We start from the raw sequence: 21,365 nt of genomic DNA on the forward strand, positions 1-21,365 counted from the left end.
ATATTTAATGAATATACAAAGTCCACAGTTGGTTTTTTGTTACTTTACCGTTTTTTGGTAACGTAAGTGCATTTAGACATTGACAAATTCCAATATTTGGTACATTTCACTTTACAAAAAGCAATGTAGTGGTATGATAATAATAATATTTCCTAATATAAGATTTCAAGCTAGTAATATTTCCTAATTTTCATGCCATTCTATTTAATTCACATAGACTGTATTTTTCAGCAACTTTATTACACATTCAGTCACATGATGCCAAAAAATGCTGTCTAGGTAGGCATATCAATAGGCAGTTTCTGATTTATTGTCAAAATGATACATTTATTTGTATAAAAAGTCTATGACATGCATGCATACACATACAGAGCTGCTTTTATAGTGAATCATTACCAATGTAATGTATTGTGGAACTTTAAATATTTAGGCTATGTTCCTTTTAGTGTAGCAGCATTTTTTTTTTGAGTTCAGATATTTAAACCGAACATTGGATGGCCAAAATTATATAAATTATGTTATATTGGCAACTCTAGATTTTGACACAAAACATTCTGGCGTGGCCTTCAGCAAAATAATAGACTACTATTATTAAAGAACACATTTAGGATTCGTGTAGCGTTACTTTAAAGAGCATTTGGTGCTTTGTTAATTTAGACAAAATTCACGAATATCGAAGACGTTTAAATCGATCACTTCGTGGCCAAAAATGCTATTTACGCAGACAGCTCATAGATTATGAGACACGGCCATAGCGCTTTCCGATATATCAGCAGATTCATAACTCGTGTATTGACATGTGGTGTTGAGGAGTAGGCTACTTGAGTATTTTTTGCTATTTATATTGCGCAACATCGACGTTTACCACAGCTCAGTCGGATTTTGAGAGCCGTGGGCGTTTGGAAAACGGGATATTTGAAAATCGTTTCCCCACATCAATAGATTAAACGTCCCCAAAGGTTTCAGATCCATATCTGACACCGCATCTCATAAATATTGGATGGCTCCTGTAATATTAAAAATTGATGTTTTCAATTTAAGTTTTCAAAGCGGAGTCGGAGTGTCCTCGCCGAGGGAGGGCGCGAGGAGGTCCAGTCAGACTCTACCTGCCCGCCGATCAAACGCGCGCTCTCTCCTCAGGTGCGCGAGGGGGTCAGACTCAAACGGACCGATGATGTTCGCTCTGCCCAAATTGTAAGGAAAGCCGCATTTCTGCGCCGGTTTGCTGGGTTGTATTGCACGTGTGACGCCCGAGACGAGTGAGACCCAGATTTTGGAGTCATTTGAAGACTTATCTCAAACTCCCGAGGAGCTGCAATGGCATCGATCGGGGAGTTTGATCCGTTAAACAGCAGCGTACCTGCCACCAAAATAGAGATCACCGTCTCGTGCAGGTAAGAGCGAATATGGCTCGTTATGATATTACTGACGCTCGTAATTCGCTACGTCTTAAAAGCGGCGTGCCTTTTCTCTCTTGCCTTTCGCTGTGTGTGTTTTATGTTCGTCGGAAAAAATATCATTAACTGTTAAAATACATTTGTGTTTGGCCATTTAGAAGGTGCCGTTAAAGCCAAGCATCTTTTAAAAAATACGCAAAGCAGCGACTAAGTAGTTCGGCGGAAAATATATAACTATTGAAAACATATTTGGTGGACTGTGCATTTGCGAGACACGTATCACTCTTGCTGGAGGGGGATTTGAGTTTCGTATAAATACCATGGTACATGAATATGGTAATCTTTCAGCACCATGGTAGGCTATATAGGGCAGCAAAAACCATACCTTTACAAAACGGTGCTGTGGCAGTATATGGTACAGTGATGGTGATACCATGTAACATGTCGAAACGAGTCAGTACTTCTTGCTGCTTTTACATAACCAACAGAAGGGACATGTCTAATATTCAGAATAGTCTTTTTGCTTTCCAGGTCATTTACTTTGACATTAGGTCAGTCTTGAATTTTTGGTTATGTATTGGCAGCGTTACTGTACCATCCTTTTTTTTTTCCATAAGGGTTTTGGGGTGAATCTGTTTGTCCGAGTTGTCTGTTTGCATTCATGACTTGCAGATTGCTTCCTAAAATGTAACGAGTTCCCTACGCAGACAGCATTTTTGGGCATTGCAAGTGCGTTTGACCCCTTTCTTGGCCGTACGTGATTCGTGGAGTTAAATATCACGATTGTGTTGATTTATGAATCGTGGTTTATTTTTGTTGCCTGTTTGTGCTTAGCTTTCATGTTGAAAATAGCTCGTAATTGTCTTCTGCTTCGCCTGAAGTCTTCACTGCCGGAGGAAATGATTGTTTAGCTGCATGTTTTGAGTATTTTGCGTTGTATGATTTGTTACTTTTCGTGAAACGTCAGTTAAACAAATACTGATAAAATCCAAATCACAGTTTAATCTGTGTTTATAAAGGGCGACCTTTTTTAATGCCTGGCTGACCTCTTCCCTTGCTGTGTCCCTCTGGACCGTTCTCTCCTTGTTGGACAGACACCACTGGCAACAAACAACAGCACAGACTCTTTCCTGAATAATGAATGTGTTGACTGCTGATGCTGTCTGTGTGTTTGCATAAAGCCTTCACTTCAGACACTGCTTGCCCAGATATCCAAGGGAGGTCTCTTTATACATGAGACACATCTGCGGCCGCCAGGCTCTGCCCGCTGAGCCTTCAGCAGTAATTTGGCTGAGGTGGAAGACGGGGGCAAGAAAATAGAGCAAGTGGTACCTCATGGTACATATTTCATAGTAGCCTGCTGGGATATGAATGCAACAGATCAGGATTTATGAAAAATGAAATACAGCAACGAAATACGCTCCGCTTCTAGATGCCCAATGGGTTTCTGCTTCACTTTGAGGCAGCGTCTGGTGGCATGACACCTCAGCGGTGAAAGAAAGTGCAGCAGGACAGGATGCAAATGGTTTCAATGGCTTGAGTTTGTGGACTTAATGCACTGCATGGCAGTGTATGGCATCCTGTTCAAATTCTACTAAAGGAAATTATTAAAGAAAACAAATATCCATCAGGCCATTCATGATTTATGTGAGTTTATTATTCATTGAAAAAGGTTTGGAGAAATTTTGCGTTACATCACTTGCCCACCAATGGATTTTCTGCAGTAAATGGGTGCCGTCAGAATCCCATCCAAACACCTGTTAAAAATATCACAATAATCTTCCAGTAATCCACACAACTCAAATCCAACTATTAATGTCTAGTAAAGCAGTAAGCAGTTTTTTTTATTATAATTTTTTATATAAAAAGAAACTAATTCATCAAGATGTTTTTTAACTTCAAATACTTGCTTTTGGCAAAAATGTGAGTCTATCCATAATATTGCTTTCTTTATTTGAAGAATATGTCTCATCTGAATTGGAAGAGAAATATGCGTAGATCAAGCACTGTTGACAAGCAAAATGAGTCTAAAACAGTTCTAAGCAAGTATTTTGGTTGATTTTAATGTGAGAGGATAGCAGGAGGTGGATTTTTTTTCACTAGAGAAAACGCTATTATGGTTTATAGACTCATATGTTGGCCAGAAGTGATGGTTTAAGCAACTAATTAATCCAAAAGCCGTACAGGTTTATACTTAAATCAGGTGATTAAGTGATGAATTCATTTTACAATTAAAGTTAAAAATCAGGACTCTGCCTACATGTCTTCAGAAGTCCAAAAATGTACATAATTCACTGCCAGTAGCAGTAAAACACAATCAACTTTTATTGATAATTATAATCAATCAATTATGATTATTTAGCAGACTATCAATCAGTAAAGATTTACCTTGGCATGTGTTCTTGCTATGTGATAGTCTACGAATTATTTTACCATGGTGCTTGTTTTGTAAACTAATACATTTTGATGTTTCTTTCAAATAACAAGCTGTTCTGATGAAGTAAACTTGCTGGGTAGCTCACCCAGTACCTCGTTGCCCTTATAATTTGAAGCGTCCCACAAAACAAAGGTCACAATAAAAGAGCTCAAAGTCTTTTAGAACGAAGCTGAAACGCCACAGTTGTTTAAACCATAGTATTTTTACATTACACTTGCTTTTGTTAATACTATCATTAAATTTAGTGTCGCCGGTTCGTTATTTTCAAAAGCAATTAACCTTTTAACACGCATTTCCGAACTTCTGCAATAAACGCAACAGCCAATGGAACAAAATATTCCTAGATTCTTGTTTATTAATAAAACTATACAGCAAACGGCGCCATTCACTGAACATGCTGCGAAATATGCGAGCAGAGTAATATAATTTTGCTGAAACGTTGCCACAAGCATGTTTTTCCAATTAGCCTGGGTTCTCTAGTGACATTCTAGAGAATTCTGTGCTTCTAACTTTGTTGCAACAGTTTGTTGCCCACCAAGGTCCTCAGTGGTGTAGCCTACTCACAGAACTTAGGAGAGAGGCAGCCCACTCATTAAAATGATGTCCTGGGCCCTGTGAGTTCCAGCGTCAGCTCTTTATACTTGGTGTTCACATACTTTTGGCCGTTTTTAATTAGTATTTTGCATGCTAACCGTGCTTTTCTCTAGGAATTAGAGATAAAAAGCAACCAGCAATTACAGTTTTGATGGCTTTGAGTAGTTAACCGTATTCAAAACTCCACAGGAAACTTTAATCTATTATGAAGTCGCACACAAGCGTTCAAAAACGATACCACTTTGCAAGGCAACAAGTTAGTGAAAGAGTGTCTTTCTGTCACTGCATTACGCCGGCAAATTGTGGAAGCTGTTCACAGGGGAAGCCAATTCATCAAGGTTGTTTGTCACTGTCAACACAGATTGCAGCAGATGCCGTTGTGTCACTCGATAAGGGAGAGTCTGGAGGGAAACCAGAACAAGGGAATGTGTTGAAGACTCTCAGACCGGGAGATCTTAAAGGATCTGTTTCGTTTGTCGGGGAAAGCTTGTAAATTCCTATCTTCCCTATATCGAGAAGCAAGGAAAAACATTTTCTCTGTATATTTTTTTTGAACGTATGACTCAAGCCTGGCAGCAGCAGAAAGGAAAATGCTTTACTGTACTGTCAGTCTGTTTTCCTTTGAGTGAAGATTTCATGGTGTCTTGTTTAACATGAAGATGGATATGTAGGTCTGCCGGGCCGGTTTTGAGTGCGTCAGAGTTTGAATTATATATCAACTGATCTTCATAACCTGATTTGGAGGATGCTGGCTGGCTAGGCGATTTAATTACATCCAGTAATAAAATTCAAATGTTTGACTAACGTGATGAATATGCCCAGGCGTAACGGAGTTGAATGTGTGAGTAGGAAGTTTTGCAACGTGTTATTCCGGCGATCAAGGTCATCGCCTAAAACCCACCGACCGAAGCCAAGCGGTATGTCAAGGGATCCCCCTAAGTAAGGTGCACGTGAAAGAGCTCCCTGTTGAGATGCCAGAGCTTCAGGACCCATTTATTCGGGTTTAAAACGTCACAGCTGGCGTCACACCAGATGTCAGGCAATACCTCCTGTTGCTCAGAGCCGCATCCTGCAGACTAGAGATGGAATCGATTCTCTGCTCAGTCGGATGGATTAATGTGCTCTCTGCTGTACTTCCCTAGCCTTTCTTCTATTCCTCTATCTATTTATTCCACAAACACAATTCTCCTGTGAGAGAATATCTATTGGTTGCTGTTACTGGCCATCCATCACGTCCGTTTTAATGCGGTCTGGTCTTTAAATTTAAATGCGACGTCAGAGAGCAATAACAGACTGATGGATGGACGCTCAAAAGTTAAATAGATGTTGTTGCAGTTATGAAACATTACATTTGATCAACAGCATTTGTTAAAATATATTTCTTTTGACAGAGTTAAGGTCAATTCGAAATGCTTTTCACAAGTCATTTAACTTCTGTAGCTTGATGCATTTTGAATTGAAGCAAGATACGGAATGAGAAAAATGTGGGATGAGACTTGATTTTATCAGGTGGGAATTGATAGGATTGTGTAAGCTGACTGTTATGTGCCAGAACGAGTGGTTGAAAAGGAAGAATTTATCTGCAAAGGGAAGTCATTTTGAAAAACTCCAAATTATTACATTTTGATAAGAGATTATAAAGACAGATTATGTTTTCTTATGTTGTCTAATGAATCATGCTCAACGTTAAAAAATAAGTACAGTAAGACATATGCTGACAAAATATCCCAGTTAAGTTCATCATATATGTTGATAATTATTTAAACTTTATTTATATGTATGTATGTGTGTGTGTGCATATATATATATATATATATATATATATATATATATATATATATATATATATATATATATATATATATATATGTATCAGAACAGTGCCAAAATCATTCTGTTTATTTTTTATCAATAATGTTATTACGATGAATTTTGCTGAATTTTCAGCATCATTACTCCAGTCTTCAGAAATTATTGTAATATGCTGATTTATTATCAGTGCTGCTTATATATTTTTGAAACCTCTGATATTTTTTTATATTCTTTTGATGAATAAAAAGTATTCATTATTATGTGAAATATATTAAAAGAGAAACCCATTATTTTAAATTGCAAAAATATTGCAAATAATACTGTTTGTTGGCTGTATTTTTGATTAAATAAATGCAGCCTTGACGGACATAAGAAATATATTTAAAAAAATATTTAAAATATTTTGACCGGTAGGTATATTTTTGATTTCTCAGAAATTATTTTAATTTACATAAAGAAATTATTTTTGTCTTATTGATTATCAGAGGAAACTATTTTTTTAAGTGTGTATACATTTTTTTCCGCTACAACAACACAGGGCAACTACATTATTAATAAGAACGTAAATAGGGTCAGTTTTGATTTCAGTTGTGCTTGTTGTGTTTATGACCTTCATTATTGATGCTTGGCAGAAGAAAACTCTGACCTGAGCATCAATGAGTCTCTTTGTTCACACAGGACAAACATAGATGCTGCTTTTGTTTCTGTGTAACCATCTGTTCTAAGCACAATAAAACAATCTCCTCTAGCTAGGTTTTGTTGGATTATTATTGCCAGCAATTATTTTGTTCCGTCTGCATTGTGCCTGAGCATGTCTGTGTTTCTGTTTCTCCAGGAATTTGCTGGATGTCGATACATTCTCAAGGTCAGCGCCAGGTAAGTCCTGGTCTTAGTGATTGTCCTTGATGTGAGGCTTGACACCAGTCTGTGGATATGTTTCAATAGTACATTATCATAATGCTCATACTGTTTATGCATTAGATATTCACAGGATGTATATTTTCTGTATTATGCATGGTATACCTGGAATAACCTATTATTTTTGCCAAAACATTGACATATACAAAAAAGGTGTATACTGTATCCCACAATGCAATATGCTCAACAGTGTGATGGACTGATACTATATATTTTATTGCTTACTTGAACTAATATTAAATAGGAGCTTACACAAAATTGGACTTCAATTTTTAATTGTTCATTTTTAGATTTTTTTTGTAATAAGCTCTTTTGCTGAGCTAAAAATGAAATGGTATTTAGGTCAAAATTGCCATTATTTATTGTTTTATAATGTGTTTTAACTATTTTTTAAAGAATATTAGGCAGAGCATATTGTGCACAGCCTACAGAAAACTGTTATATTAAAACTTGTCCGACATCTCAAACTTCTGCATGCATAAACTTTAATATAACTAGTATTGAAAATGTAGCTTTTGCATATTAATTTAGAGCTTTTTGATTTTCTTAATTGGCTAATGAGCATATAATAATTCTGACCGAGTTGCATTTGCTGTTCTTAAGGGTAATAAAATGGTCGTCTTGCATGATAATATAAACGCGGCCATATTTTATTACTGCATTATTCAAAGTTTCTTTTTTTTTCCTCTGTCTCTCAGAGGGTCAACCACTGAGCAGAAACACAAAGCATTTTCCCTTCCCAAATGATGTCAGTAGCCATGAATGCTATTCACATGAATTATTTTGCTGTTGCCTTGAAAACAAGTGGGAAGGTTTCGGATGAGTTATTCATGGCTATTCGGTATGTGAAGCTATTGCTGAAAGTGTTGTACCCTTAGGGCATATATTTTGCTTTTTCTAGTAGTATCAAAGGGACTACTTTTCTTCCAAAGTAATCTCCGAGTTGAAAAAAAAAGCTTGCCTTTTTAAACCTGCCTTAGTCAGAGAAGCCAAAATTATAACATTTATTAATCCTTCACCCTAATGCTCACAGCAATCAAACGCTTGACTGACATCTGAGTTGCCATAATTTGCACTGAGATTTATTCTAAATCAGTTCCTCGGTTGATCTGGCAAAGGTCATACCTGAATAGGTGTTTCTGCTCTTCCTGAAATGCTTTTTGTGCTCTGATGATTGTTCCATGTAATTTATGTGAAATCGTTAAACGCTTGCCGGCCCGATGTAGTTACCTCAGATTTTTCGAGAGAGTTGAAAATAATGAATGTGGTCAGTCTCATCGTGTTCAGAGATTATGCATTCGTAATGCCCTGCTTCGAGTAACATTTGCATCTTGAAAAACAAGAAATGCTATTTCTGAGTGATTTTGTTTCGCTAGTTATGTCTGAATTCCTGGGCCATGAATTCTCAGGGGGAGAAGACAATTGTATCTATTGAGTGTTAAGCCACATAATTAATAGAAGACTTATTTGCATACAGGATTCTTATTTTGAATATATTTACAATATATGACCTGTCTAATGTAAAATACATTTTGTTTTTATAATTAGAATTTTAGCCGATTTGTATATCCCCATTCATAACTGTTATGTTTTAAGACAGAGGTATAATTTAAATATATAATATTTATAATTGAATTATAAATTGAAAATAATAATACTTTAATATTTAAAATAATATATTATAATATATATATATATATATATATATATATATATATATATATATATATATATATATATATATATATATATATATATATAATTTTAAAATATTAATCCAGAACTTACATTTTTTTAAGCAAATTGTATTCATAGCCTTCAATTTTAGTCATAAAAAAATAATGGCTTAATTTTATTTCTGACATAATTTTAAGGGACTGATATTCCACTGAATCATTTAAGAGTTTTTGCAACTGTATTGGCTTGTGATATTTATATATACACACAAATACACATTTTTTTATTTTAAGGAATATGTTCGAATGAAATTCATTCATTCAGACCCCTCAGTTTTTTTGAGAACGAATTTCATGTTCCAATTTTTCTCAGTGAGATTTAAGACTGATTGCTCTTTCACAAATCCTTTGTTGATAGCATCAGGTCTGTGAGCGTATTGTAGAACAAACTATTTATGCTCAAATTTTCATATTTTTGCCAAAAGCTTGCCTGGCCGGAGACATTTCTGACATTTTCTCAAACTACCACCCATAGAGCTGCGGTTCATTTGTTGGTCAGGGCACTTCCTGTTTGGACTCCTATTGAATGATTCAGTGGAGTAATTGATGGGTTAGATTCCCGCACCTGCTGCTCCACACTTAGATTTAACAGGCCTGGAGTTTGGACTAATACTCCATACTGGTCACAAGTAGGCACTTCTCCAAGCCATTTTCTAATTTAGATGGCAAGATGAAGCTCTCAGGGAAGCACCTCTATTAGCTTCATTTAAACAAACTCACTGTGCACATGCTGCAAGTGCTTTTTTTATCAGCTTATTGATTGTTTCTCTCTGTGTTTGACCATTATTTTCTTCATTTTCTCTTCACAGTGGTTGTGTTGTACGTTCAGGGAATCGGTACTAAGGAGTGGAGAGAGGTTAGTATGCTTTTTATAGTATACAGTATGAGCAGAACAAATAGTACTCAGCATGTTCAATTTTTCAGTCTTTTGAAAAACTGTATTATCAAATAATGCGGTCCATTGGCCACAACTATAGACGCTACAGTCAGGACACAATTTTGCAGTATTGATGTGATCCATTGTTGTACTTTTAGATCCACCATGAAGTTTTTTTTTTTATTCTTCTTATTATCAGATTGTAGTGTCTATCAGTCGATATTCTCCTCCATACTCCTCCTCTATCTGCTCTTGTGTTGATCTTCTGTTTTTCTTTTTCTTTTTCTTTTATGCATTCTTTTATTTCCCTTCCAGATAAATCCCATGAGACGGTTTCTTTTAGAAACAGTATTGCAGAAGCTTTTAATTACAAAACATGAATAAAACATTAAAAATTACTATATTGTTATTTTCTGAGTTGGGATTATGTGTACATATACACTACTGTTAAAAACTTTGTTCAGTACAGTTTTATTGAAATGAATACTTTTATTCAGCAAAGAAGACAATTTTTTTTCCAAATGTGACAGTAAAGGCATTTATAATATTAGAGAAGATTTCTGTTATATTCAGATAAATGCTGTTCTTTTGAACTTTATATTATTCAAAGAATTACAAAAATATATATTATGCTGCACAACTGTTGTCAAGATTGATAATTAGAAATGTTTCTTGAGCAGAAGGATCATGTGACACTGATGATTCTGAACATTCAGCTTTGCATCACAGGAATAAATTACATTTTAAGATTAAATAAAAATGTTATTAAAATTTAAACTACTGTACCTGGTCTAATGGCATAAATGGACATAAAATACATACAAATAAATACATATCACTGCAGTTTCCAAAAGAAATGAACAGAAGAGGCAGTAAACCTTTTATTCCTTTTCACACAGATTTACAGAGTTTCAAATATGCACAGTTACTTGAAGAATATCATGGTATTACTTAAAAACAATATTAATATGCTGGTATATTTGAACACTGCTGCTTTTGAATGTTAGCATCACACATCCAGCTTTATATCTCTGGGTTTTTATATATGGTTGGTTTGTTCTGTAGCTCACAGAGTACAGAGATGTACGTAAGAGGTGAGGTCATAAAAGGTAGTTGAAATAGCACGGTTGCATTAACAAATGCATTTCTATATCGGTTTTGCATTTGTTAACATTATCAGGTGGGTTTATGGTGGGATTTGGTGTAGGGCATATTTTCAACATGTTTTCAGCATTAACTTTTAGCAACAGTCCAATTCTGAACATACCTATACACACCTATATCAGCGCAATAAAAAGATGGTTAATGCTTTGAACCAGTGTCTTAACGCCACTCAGTGGGCATTTCTCTTTGAAACTGCGGCGAAACATGCAGTAAGGCACATAAAAAAAGTGCACAGAGGTACAGTACATATTTAGGTTAAATGTTAAATAGAAACTTTTTTGTCAAAAACACAGGGCAAAACATTCAAACTGAAGCAGATATCACACAATAAGCACAGACAAGCTCTGACACTGCCAAACTGAAAACACAGGGAAAGTAGGACATTAACAAGGTACAAGTGAACATAATCAACCAATGGGTGTAATAATGGCAAATGGCAATTTTTTTTTAGAAATTATTAAGCCATGCTAAATGGATAAAAGCAAAGAATTTGCTTCCGGTGCTGATCTTTCCAGGTAGCTGTGCTTCTGGGTGTTTTACCACCTTCCAGTGTTTTAAAATCTTCTTAAGATGACCCTTTTGGCAGAATTGCAAATGCAACTGCTAATTGTATCCCAGCATCTTGCCAGAATTTGAGGAATCAGCAGTCGCTGGGAAAGTCTCAAACTGAGAAAACTGGGAAAAAAAGAACAGCGGTTTGCCATTGGAAATTTGAGGAATGCAGCGAGCGCTCTGGACTTCTCTAGAGATATCTCGCTCTCCAGATGGCATCATGAAATATTCACTGTACTTTTCTATAGCTGCCGTGTATCTGGACCAGTGGCTTTCTCCGCATGCATATCAACACTCAAGTGCCCACTCACATTACGAGTGCCTCCAAAAGCAAGCATAGCAACTGCATTATAAGCAGCCAGCTCCCCTAAACAGATAACGCACCGAGCGACGGTCAAGGACCGATCTGCTCCAGGAACTTCTCCAGGAGCAGATAATGGAAAGCGTGGATACTAAGTTGATAGGTGGGATTATGTGTCTGGGGTGTTGAGAACATGATCTTGGGTCTGAATCTGAGTTAGGAATCAATAGTTCATTACTCTGTGCCGTCGGTGAGCTCCAGCGAGGACTCCTGCCCAATGGGAATTACTGTCTGATTGCTTCAGGGATGTGTACGTTGGCAGGAAGCTGTACGAGCTCACACTGAGCTGCTATTCCTGCCCCACATTCATGCAGAGCTCAGGCTGCTGTTGAGTCTGCTGAGAGAAGGGGAGTCTGAGGGCTGATTTTTGCTTCTGATCATGAAAATATGATCATAGCAACTGTTATTATGCTTTGGCACATCAGTAATTCCTTCTGTGCAGATTTTACATGCAGCTGAATGAATAATATTAGCTTCTTTTATGCTTTTCTGTTCTATTCGTCTCAAGCGTCATGTTTCATTGGAGGATAGTGCATTTGTTATATTTTTCTTTACTGTATACAAGTTTGGGCAGAAAAAGTCAAAATAATGTGTTTTGTTATAATAAGTTTAACTAAGTTATAATGTTGAATGTAAAAGAGAAAATTGGGACTTTTTACATTTTTTATATCATATACAATTTTGACTTTCATGCTTGCATTTTTGAGAAAGAGAAAAACTTTTGTGAATCTATAAATTAAATATATATTTGGAAAAAAAAATAGTTGATTGAAACATTGTCTCAAAATTTTGACTTGAGACAAATGCTAAATATAAACTATATTATATATATATATATATATATATATATATATATATATATATATATATATATATATATATAATATTATATATAATTGCAACTTTTATGTCACACATTTGATTTTGATTCTCACATTTTTGAGAAACAAAAAAGAAAACTATTTGTGGGGGAAATGAAAAACAATTGCAAGCTGTAAACTCAGATTTTAGGAAAAACAAAATACATTGAAAAAAATGTGTAATTATGATTTTTTTAATCAGAAAATGGCTATCAGAATCACTTTATTGCCAGGTATGTTTACACATTTTTGATTTCTTAGAATTGAAGGTTTGTATCTCACAATGTTGATTTTATGTTTAATTCTGAAAAGTTCTGAAACTCTTATTCTGAATATTTATATCTGTGTGTGTGTGTATATATATACCTGTGTAAATTATAAAATTATAATTGTGAGATATCTCAGAACTGCAAGAAAAAAGCGGGGCATAGTTTGTTTGTGTGTTTAATGATTTATTTATTTATTTAATATTCCATGGTGGACATATGCTTCCATACGGACCTTTTAGCCATGCTGGTATTTAAAAAGTTCTTTCTTTTTCACATCTTGTCTTTTATAATATACGTTTATTTATGCTGTATTGGCAGCAGGGTTACAAATATTGCAAATCTCATATAAAATGAAAGCTTAGATATTTTAAAATAAGAACAGGATTTAAGTTATTTTTTAAATTATACTTTTTAATATTTGGTTTGACATTCTGACAAGACTAAGCATGTTCTATCATTAATAATTTGGGCTGACAAAAATAAAAATTCACCCAATTTGTGAAAAATGATATTTTTATATGATGTTTTTATTATCTAGCCATTAAAGCATTTAATCTAATGATGTATCTTTCATTCTTATTTAGTTTGGTCGAACAGAAGTGATTGACAACACTCTCAACCCGGACTTTGTGAGGAAGTTTGTCTTGGATTACTTCTTTGAAGAAAAGCAGAACCTTCGGTTTGACGTGTAAGTGCAAGACAACACTTTTTTCAAGAAAAAAACTAAAATGCATTTTAGACATCGACTTTCAATCTTTTGCTTGTTTGCCACAGCTACAATGTGGACTCCAGAAGCTCAAACATCTCAAAGCATGTAAGTAAACATTAATGCCCCACATGCCTTGTTAACAGAAAAGTCACGATGCAATGCCTGCAAGTTTTACCCTGTTTATTTAATGTCTTTTCTTGCTACAATGGACGTGGATGACAGAAGGTACAAGCTGTAAATGAGTGTAATTTATCCACTGCTTGTTTTCTATGTCATGCCAAAAATAGTTACAAAGAGAATGCGATTTGTTTTTTGAGTTCTCATTCTTTTGAAAAAAAAAAAAAAAAAAAAAAAAAAAAAAAAAAAAGTGTCACGTTCAAAGCCCAGGCCCTCTGCGTCCTTTAAATCTGCATGAAAGAGTCTGTCGTAGTCCTCAAAGTCTCGTCTTGTTTTTCCTTTGTTTTTCTCTTTTTTTTTGCTTGCTTTTTTGTATGCATTTCCATGTCATTGATTCACCCCTTCCATTGCTTAGAGTTTCATCAGCCAGGCCTCACCTGTCTTTATACTCAGTGACATACAGTATCCAAGGTGAGTCCTCATACCATCTTTCTGAGATTTTCCAGACAGGACTGCCACTGCTGATTTGTGTCTGTGGAGCAGGAACCCCACAGTACTGTGACTTACCTTCGTTGTTTTGTCTCCCACAGTCCTTCCTCGGCCAGACTTTCTGCACTCTAGGAGAGATTATTGGGTCCTCTGGGTCAAGACTGGAGCGGGTGCTTTCGTAAGTCTTTGATTATTTTCCACCCTTGATACGACGTTGTAGAAGAAACAGTACCCATGGAAACAGTTCTTTAAAAGTTCTCCAAATCCTATGGGGTCTCTATTCAGGCCAGAGATTTAACCACATGGAAGACATAAGTTCATCTGGCCCGCACGGTTCAGCTGAGCTCATTTATATAGCAAGTGCTCTCACGACGATTATAAGACAAAAGGGTTGATAAATTGGTCTTTTTCGTGCAGCTCGCGGTTCGAAATCCTTTTACGCTCTCCAGCTCTTTGACGGCGCTTCTAAAATCAATGCTTTTAACCGCAGTCGAGGTGCTTGTTTGGGGTTTCTCGGTATAGCAGACCTTCTGTGTCCATATCAATTCAGAGCAGGTCTGTGTACGAAGAGATCCCAAAGCGTTGGAGAAGGGTTAAAACGGGAAACTAATTAAGTGTCGGCTTGAGTAAGGATGGTACTCTGGTGACTGGGGCATTTTACGTTAAGATACAGGCTGCCACTGTCCAGCATATCTGGGTCACATCAATGATCTATTTCAGTAGCACAAAATAGGGTGTCTGGATGATGCCTTCAAAGGGATTTGCTTGCATTTGGTCTTGCAGAAGAACTACTTTTTTCTTGTCTTTTTACAGAATCGTATGGCCTGCCATTTTCATAAAATGCCTCAAATGCTGTTTTTAAACACAAGAATGTTAAGTTCTATTTATATACTATTATAGTATTAATATCTTGAGTTAGCTTTTTTTTATTTTTTGAAATTTCAGTTTTTTCGAATTTCAAAAGTTTCTGTATAGCTTTGTTTCAGGTTTAGTACTTCCTCTTTATTTAGGTGTTTTTTTTGTTTTATTAATTTTTTTATATTTTGTTTTATTTCAAGTTTATTTCAGTCACTTAAAGTTTTCGTAAAATAAAAATGCATGATTAATGCTTTCACATGTAAAATTTAAATATTAGCAGTTTTAAGTTGCTTTATTTCAGTTTAAATTTAATTTAGGTTTTTCAATGTGGTATTTACATTTTACTTAATGGCTTTACTTTAATTACTGGAAGCAATTTTTATGGTTAACCAAAATAATATTAAACACGATTAATGCTTGTACAGCTTAAATTTGCAAATAAAAAAAGTCACTTTATTTCAGTTGTAATTTCTGTTTAGAATTTAAAATGAAAGTTTTTCAAACATAATATTTTTTACTTTATAGTTTTACATCTATTAACAATTAGCAGTAATAATACTGAGTATGTAATATTAATAATAAAACTGGGTATGAAGGAAAAATTAAAGCTGAAATCTGAGTATATAAAAGATTTCATGTCATTTTATGACAGTAGTAATTTCCATTTAAGTTGGATTTTTTTTAACTTTTTTACTTAAGATTTCTACTTTCTACTTTACAGCTTTACATCGATCGATTTTCAATGGTTTCACTTAACAGTAACAATATGAAGTAAAATTAAATCTGAATATATAAAAGGTTTAATTAACTTTATTTCACTTGTTATTTCCGTTAAGCTTTTTTTGTTTTCTCTTTACCTCACAGCTTTACATCGATTACTGAAAACGATTTTTAATAACAAACAATGAAGACAATAGATGACATATGAAGCAAAACCATGCAATTAAAAATGTTGAAATGTGCCATTTGCACGCTTTTCCATAATGGGCCTCAGTGATCGGAATATAAGCTGTTTTAAGTCACTTTAAAAAAAAAAAGCAAAATGAAAAAAATTGAAGATATGGTTAAACAGTGTGACTAAACCCCTTAAGAATATAAAACATAGTTTGTAAGTCCCTCCCAACAGCTGGCTTTCTTCCCTGAAGAACATGACAGGCACTGTGCACGTGCTCTGTATCGCAGCATGGTAGACGGGGAGCTTTTTGCGATTGCGTCTGATGGTGACACGGCATGGGGCAAAAAAACACTAAATGGGCCGTCTCCTTTTGGCCTTTGTGTCACGCTTTCTGCTGTGCTGTGCAAGCGGCGAGCAGCGGATTAGGAAAAAGGTTGGCGGCAATAGGCATATTTTAGTAGGTCAGCCCGTCTCTCTAAAGAGCTAGTGGGCAGATACTGTAACACACTGGGGTGGAAGTGTGGAGGAAGAGGTACTACTCTATTACCTGCTGGTTTCTATGGCAACCCACCAAGACTAGTGGCTTTTCAATTACATAGCACTGCATTTGGGCAAATACAACTAATTCCCTCTGTTTTCGGAAGATAAGGCCGGGGAGTCCTAAGGACAAGAGATGCCACGGGAGGTTCGGAGATGCGGGATTTGAGGTTCCGCGCCACATTCGGGGGCCCTTCGGGCTTGATTTTTCTCCAGCCTCATTTCCACATGTGAGCGTGGTGGATTTGTGGAGAAAATGTGCGTGGATAGAAGAGAGCCATATACTGTCAGGCTGAGCAAAATATTTTTAGACAACCTGGTTTCGGTCCAGGAATGTTGGAGATGAGAGAATGTAAAATGCTGTACAATAACGAGACCGGGTGTCAAAATTTCAGCTCGGGTTTTTAAATTGTCACAGAATGCTATCCATTTGCCATGTATTAGTATTGAAAATATTTCAAATAAGCTCCAAAAATACGTCTCGCCACGCAGGTAGGAAGAATTACTCAATCAGAAGGTGGGTAATTTGTCATTGGTCACTGTTGAAAAACAAATTACCCAATGTTACGCCCATGTGTTTTCTACACACTCGATCAATCTATTTCATACATAATTCTCTATTTAACTCTCTACCTCCCGCCACACACACACACACACACACACACACACACAAAACGGAGCTTCTAATTAGCAAGAAAAGAAGGCATGACATTTTCTGTGAAAATGCCCTCAGTGTTGGAGACATTTATCATAGTTGCAGCCCTGTCAGGTTTATACTGAGATATATGAAGGTGAAGTGTGTCCAGATAAACTGCCAAACACACTACTGTCAGTGTACTGATAGCTATCACACTTAGACATCACTAGCTCAGATGGATTTTCACACTCCACTGCATGGAAAACAATTACATGTTCAGTACACTACAGATGTTTTATAGATTTTTGACACATTAGACATCTGTTGTGCATTAAAAGTACATTAAGTAATATATTGTATTTATATACATTAAGGATGTTTTGTCTACTGTAGGGAATAACCAGTACGTTGGATAGACCAACCATTAGCACATATTTGACTATTTTTAGATTATCGAGTGACATTCATTTGGCTCAGTATGATGAAAGTCAATGATGTTCAGTGCATACAGTAATTAGCGGTATATACTCTATGAACAAACCAATAACTGTGTATTACAAGTTGTGCTGTACTGTTTGTGCTATAAATGAGATGTTAGATAGTAAAGCTCGTTGAAGAGAGGTGTGCTATTACTTTTTTGCCTCTTGGACAAAATAGAAAAAAAAATCCATTAGAGTTGCATTGAAGAATGGATCTGAGCCATTTTTAGAGACCAGAATATCATAGAGTCTTGCTTAACTGACTAAGACAGCATAGTAAAACACTAGCAACCATTTATTAAAAACATTATGGAATTAGTTTTACATAAAATTAAAAACATTTATCAGTTATTATTAGTAATAATTATAGTTTTTTCTTTATATGTATATGTATATATCTTCTACATACATATATGCATATTTTCTATACAGTGAATGTCAGTGGAGTCCAAAATCTTTTTTTTTTCCTCAGAAAAGACAAATTTGTGTGAATGATGACAGAATGTGCATTTTTGGCTGAAATGCCCATTAAAGTTCTCAAGTCCAAAATCACAGGAATATCCCAGTGTTTACTTTGTATTCTGGTGATGCTGTTTTAGCGGATGAGGTTAAGCATATCTCAAGATCTTTTTATCTGTGGACACAGCTGTTGCGTTTGACCTTCAGATGAGTCTCTGGCTTATTAAGAGGGAACCACAGGCTTAGAACTTAAGCACAGTTCCTGATTCCTGCGCCAGATATGTGTGCTCGCGGCAAATTCGTGAGCCAGCAGACCTGTAAACACAGCGTGGCCTTTAAAATTCATTATGCATAATCGAGTTAACTGTCACATGATCACCGTCCTTATCTGGATCAGGCACTTCAGGTACAGTATGTATTTGCATTTCTCTACAGTGCTTCCTCTCTGACAGACATTTATCGGCTGCTTAATTGCTGTGATATGCACCTCTACAATCTGTGTTTTGAGTGCTGTTGGGAGCAGGGCATTTTTGACAGCTATTAACCTGCCCTGACCGAACACTATCTCTCCTACGGTGAGATCAGTTAATGCATGCTCGCTAAAATCCCCACCATCATCGCCTAATTGGCCGGCTTACTCATTCTATGCAGTCTGTTCCCACGGCTGAACCTGCAGCGCACTTCAGCAACGCAACACGCTGGTCTCTCCGACTGTATTTTTAGCAGCTCGAGTAATTTAAAATTCATGTAATTCACCTTTATGAGGCACCATTATATTGATGATGCCATTTTATCTACATGAACAACAATGCTTGGCTGCATGATCTTGCCGCATTTACATTTCAGTTGAAGAGCCGTGTGACAAATTAAAGCAATAAGCCCCGAGAGGCTGTGCGTTGAACTGGTTTCATCACCATTAAAAGTTGTTGTTATGCGCGATACAAAGCAACAACAGCGATATGATAAAAACACAGATGTGCAGTAAATAATTAGCGGTACGTGTACTACGAACAAGCCAATAACCTGAAGTATTATGAGCTGTGCTGTGTTGTTTGTGTTCTAAATGAGACCTTGGATAGTGAAGCCCGTTGGGGGAGGTGTGCTATTACTTTTTTTAAAAATATTTTTTTTTTGCCTGTTGAACAGCAAGCTCACTAAAAATGAAAATGCATTATTTCCTTACCGTCAAATTGTTCCAAACCGCTATGAGTTTCTTTCTTCTGTTGAACAAAAAAGAAGGTATTTTGAAGAATGTGTGTAACCATTCAGTTGCTGGTAACTGTTGGCTTTTATAGTATTTTTATAGTATTTTTTCCATTTATTTTTTTACCAGCATCAGTTTAGTTACCATTCCTCGAAATATCTTCTTTTTTGTAAAGTATACAGATTTGGAACAATATAAGGGTGAATTTTTGCATGAATTATACTATTAAAGTTTCCACATTTAGAGATCATAATAGAGTCATGCTTACAGAAGCAAAAATATTGATGACATCTGCATTATTTCAATATTATTTCAATATTATTGTATTTATTAGTATCTTGGATTAGCTATTAGTTTTAGATTATTTAGTTTTAATTTTTTATTTGTAATAGTGATGTAAAACAATTAATCACGATTAACTGTATATATATTTAAGAAAAGTATGTTATGTTTATAAATATCTATACATTATATAAAATCTATTTTTAAAAAAATATATATATATATATATATATATATATATATATATATATATATATATATATATATATATATATAAAACAATTAATAAAGACAGAACTCATACATATAACTTTTGTTTTGGATGCGATTAATTGTAATTAATCGTTTGACATTAATACTATTAGTAATATAATAAATAAAATAATTCAGTCTAATGATGATTGTGTTCCTTGCCATTATTAATAAGAATACATTATATTCCACACACACACACACACACACACACACACACACACACACACACACACACACACACACATACTGTATATTGTTGCCAAATGATGTCACTTTGTACATTCATGTAAAATGTGAATACAGTACTAATTTGAATACCAAATGTGAACCAGAATGATATTTTTGTGCTTTTGAAGGCTCTCTCGGTGCATTCGTGACATACATACAGCAGTGCTGGATGTCTGTGTCCTGTAAGAGGGACTCAGTTCTAATGCCGCCCAGATTTATCCAGGCTGCAGAGGACTCTGATTAAACATGCAGGGAGGATGTTTTTGGCACCGACACAGTAAAGTGGGGAGGGTTTGAAGCTCTCCGATAAAATCTTGAGATGCTTTTGTTCTGTCTGTCAGATATGCTGTGTTAGAGAGGTGACAGCCCAGCTGGAAAAGAGTGTATTCTTCGCCTGTGACCATGAATAGTTTCATACCACAGTGTGGTTTAACTGAAAGAGAGGTATTTGAGTGCAATAACTCTTAATCCAAAAACATATCTTCTCGAAATGTTAAATGTCATTCATTAAATGTTATTAATTTTTCCCCTCATTCATTTCCCGCCTGTCAGTCAGTGATTATTTTTTTAAATTATTATTATATATATATATATATATATATATATATATATATATATATATATATATATATATATATATTTTTTTCTCTCTTTCTTTCGCTTTTTGTAGACTGCAGTATTACTTACAATAGTGGCACTTCCTGTTCTTTTGTGCACGGTAGCAGTGATGGAGCCCTCATTCGCAGCAAAAGTTGGGTTTGAAAACCTCCTCGGCTCACCTTTATAAGTTGTTTCCATAGCAGCGGGAAAGTGAATGCAGAGAGTTAGTGACACTGACAGCTGTCTTGAGTTATACATTGGCTGGTACTGAGTAATGAGAGAGTCTATGGTTATGATGAGCCACGTGTGACCTTGAGCATGATGAGTTGACGCCCGGGGCAAGACTTGAACTCTTCAGACAAGCTGAACTCTCTCCTACTTGGTCTTTGTGCTTGTTGAGCACAAAAATTCTTTAGTGGTGTCCTTGGACTCCCAAACTCCCTAAGTAGCTGGCTTTTTAGTCCGGTATTGTTTATTTTGTACTTTAGATGTTGAATTTGTGATCTTAGGTTATTCTCTGAAGATCTTCCATTTCAAAACTACTTTTGAAATTATTTCTACATTTGTTGTGATACTGTAATACTTTTCCAAAAATAGAATAGTTGAATAGGTAATATCTCTCTCTCTCTCTGTCTCTGA

At 35.5% G+C, this 21,365-nt stretch overlaps 1 protein-coding gene across 1 annotated transcript in view; it reads left to right on the forward strand.

Annotated features, from left to right (window-relative positions):
- Positions 1-807: 807 nt before the first annotated feature.
- cpne9 (copine family member IX) overlaps positions 808-21,365 on the forward strand; it is a 37,655-nt gene continuing 17,097 nt past the window's right edge. The window contains exons 1-7 of the mRNA XM_043224183.1: positions 808-1,394; positions 7,076-7,116; positions 9,704-9,750; positions 13,562-13,665; positions 13,752-13,791; positions 13,909-13,911; positions 14,394-14,470. Of these exons, the coding sequence (XP_043080118.1) occupies positions 1,318-1,394; positions 7,076-7,116; positions 9,704-9,750; positions 13,562-13,665; positions 13,752-13,791; positions 13,909-13,911; positions 14,394-14,470 (389 nt within the window). The 5' untranslated portion in view covers positions 808-1,317. The remainder of the gene's footprint in view (positions 1,395-7,075; positions 7,117-9,703; positions 9,751-13,561; positions 13,666-13,751; positions 13,792-13,908; positions 13,912-14,393; positions 14,471-21,365) is intronic.

This window comes from Puntigrus tetrazona, chromosome 23 (assembly GCF_018831695.1).
Source record: "Puntigrus tetrazona isolate hp1 chromosome 23, ASM1883169v1, whole genome shotgun sequence".
NCBI classification, from domain to species: Eukaryota; Metazoa; Chordata; class Actinopteri; order Cypriniformes; family Cyprinidae; genus Puntigrus; species Puntigrus tetrazona.